The sequence below is a fragment of the Mastomys coucha genome, unplaced genomic scaffold (genome assembly GCF_008632895.1).
Source record: "Mastomys coucha isolate ucsf_1 unplaced genomic scaffold, UCSF_Mcou_1 pScaffold22, whole genome shotgun sequence".
Taxonomy (NCBI): Eukaryota; Metazoa; Chordata; class Mammalia; order Rodentia; family Muridae; genus Mastomys; species Mastomys coucha.
Genome location: NW_022196905.1, coordinates 167,338,325 through 167,341,039, shown reverse-complemented (window position 1 = coordinate 167,341,039; position 2,715 = coordinate 167,338,325). Strand labels below are relative to the sequence as shown.

Sequence of the window (2,715 nt, the reverse complement as noted above, 5' to 3'; positions counted from 1 at the left end):
CTCCTCTCACCCTCTCCCCTTTTCCCCCTCTCCCTCTCTCCCTCCTTTCCCCTCCCTCTCTCCTTCCCTCTCTCTCTCTTTCTGTTTTCTACAATAACCGCCTTAAGACCACGGACTGCCTCCTTTCTTGCCATGCTAGAGCAATGGCTTAGGCCTTCCCCTAAAGAGCCACATCTAGTCTGCAGGCAAGACTCCCAGCGTTTCCAGCTGTGAGACCAGAACAATAACTCTCACCCTTGCCCGATGGAACCATCCGGTGCCCCCTCCCCTGCCCGCCCCTTTCTCCCTTCTGCCCCGGGACTGACAGATCTGCCCCCAGAGCCTCCACTTCGTTTTCTGCTTTTCAGCAGTATCCTCTGGTGTCTGAGACACCCGAGACTGAGAACCCACAGGATTGTTCCCTCTCCATCCCTGCAGACTGGGACCCATGGCTTCCCACAGCCAGGCGCCCACCTGGTGATGTGGAGAGAGGGAGAGCTCAAGAATCTCCTGCATCCCCTTTATTTCCCCACGGCCCAGAGCCCCCAGTAGCTTCAATGATGGCTACACTAAAAAATAAATCAGAGAAACAACCCCATTTCACAATACCCTCAAAACAAAACAAAGCAAAACCAACAGAACAAACAAAACCAAAGCAACAAACAAGGTTGGAAAAATCCCCTACTTCCCAGACCTGACATGGAAGTGCACAACTTTAATCCTAGCATTGGGGAGTTAAAGGCCAGCCTGGAGTACATAGTGAGTTCCAGGAAAGCCAGGACTACATAGAGATGCCCTGTCTCAATAAAACAACCAAGCAAGCAATCAAGCAAGCAAATAAGTGAATCGAATAGCTATCCACCAACAGCAATTTACAGATTCAATACAATCTAGTTCAGAATTCCAAAAGACTCTGGATAGCCAAGGTAGCTGAGAACAAAAATAATGATGTCAGAAGTTCCTGATTTCGAGTTATATTATAGAGCTACAGTAATAAACGCTGACATGCTGGTGTGGACTACCTGTCATTGAGTTATTGATCAAAGTTAGGGTCCCGTAGACTTCCCAAACACAGGCTAAGGCTGTTGTCTGTGCTTATCCTCCAGAACCTGAAGGTAAGACCCTATTGCTGAGGACACCCCATGCCTAAGTCGGAAGACATGGAGAAGTCAAGCTGATGTTAACCTGGAACCGCATCCCTACTGGCTAGCTTCAGTGTCAAATAGCTGAGTCGCTTAAATAATGTAAGGGTCTATGTGGAAAAACATCTGGAAAGATAGATCCTAAAATATTTGCACTTCTTAGGCCTGGACAGGAAGTTACTTTTCTTTTTCCATGCTTGATCTTACTGAATAGGCTGAGAAGTAATTCTGTTTTATTTACTACTGTTTCCTAACATATATCTACATCTATGTCTATATCTATATCTTATAAGTATAATCCCCATCCACTGAAAACATACTTATTTCAACTATTAATTTAAACCACACCAAGCAATGCGGGCGCACTTACTCTCCAAGGAACACAATCTCAATATTGATTTCTCCTGTCTTCCGGTGGAGAAAATTCCTCAGGAAAGCAGTCACACTGTCAATTGTGATGTTTCCACAGACCACGATGAACCTAGGCAGCAAGAATGGGAAAGTGGATCACAGAGGAACAAAAATACAGCTCTCCCTTGGCATCTGAAGGAATGGACTCCAAGGACCACCCCCCCATAACAAAATCTATATAGAGATGTTCAATGTCCTCAATTAAAATGTCACAAGCTTGCATGTAACCTACACACGTCCTCTTAGCCTACTTGAAGATATCTCTAGATTACTTGTAAAATCTAATACAATGTACATGTTATGTGAGTAGTTGTCATAATGTGTTGTTCTTGGAATAATGACAAAGAGTCTATATGAGTTCAGTATTTGTGCAAATTGCCTTTGTTTTTGTTTTTTGTTTGTTTGGTTGTTTTTTTTTTTTCTTCATTTGTTTTTTTGAGACAGAGTTTCTCTGTGTAGCCCTGGCTATCCTGGAACTCACTCTGTAGACCAGGCTGGCCTTGAACTCAGAAATCCACCTGCCTTTGCCTCCCAAGTGCTGGGATTAAAGGCTTGCAAATTGTTTTTAAATAGTTTCTTTGTTTTACTTATATTTTATTTATTTAAATTTCAAATGTTATCCCCTTTCCAGGTTTCCCCTCCAGAAAACCCCTCCTCCTGCTTCTATGAGGGTGCTCCCCCACCCATCTACCCACTCCTACCTCCCCTCCCTGGCAATTCCTTATACTGGGGCATCAAGTCTTCACAAGACCAAGGGCCTCTCCTCCCATTGATGCCCAAAAAGGCCATCCTCTGCTACATATGTGGCTGGACCAATGGGTTGCTCCACGTGCACTCTTTGGTTGGTGGTTGTATTAGTCAGGGTTCTTTAGAGTCACAGAAGTTATGGTAGTCTCTATGTAGTAAAGGAATTTATTGAAGACTTCCAGTCTGTAGTCCAACTCCCAACAATCCACTCCCAACAATGGTCAGCAGCAGCTGTGAATGGAAGTCCGAGGATCCAGCAGTTGCTCAGTCCCACAAGGCAAGCAATTGAAAAAGAGCGAGCTTTCCTTCTTCCTTATACAGGTTTCCAGCAAAAGGTGTGGCCCAGGTTAAAGGTCACCTTTAATACTTTTAACCCCAGGTGACCCTGATTGAACTCATAGATCTTCCAGTCTTAATCTTCTAGGATTCATAGCCA

The 2,715-nt window shown here is 44.4% G+C and overlaps 1 protein-coding gene across 2 annotated transcripts in view; it reads right to left on the bottom strand.

The window, feature by feature from the left end:
- Positions 1 to 2,715, bottom strand: part of Kcnu1 (potassium calcium-activated channel subfamily U member 1) — a 98,683-nt gene that overhangs the window by 58,897 nt on the left and 37,071 nt on the right. For both annotated transcript variants that reach the window (XM_031339402.1, XM_031339403.1), the window contains exon 10: positions 1,492 to 1,602. In XM_031339402.1, the coding sequence (XP_031195262.1) occupies positions 1,492 to 1,602 (111 nt within the window). The remainder of the gene's footprint in view (positions 1 to 1,491; positions 1,603 to 2,715) is intronic.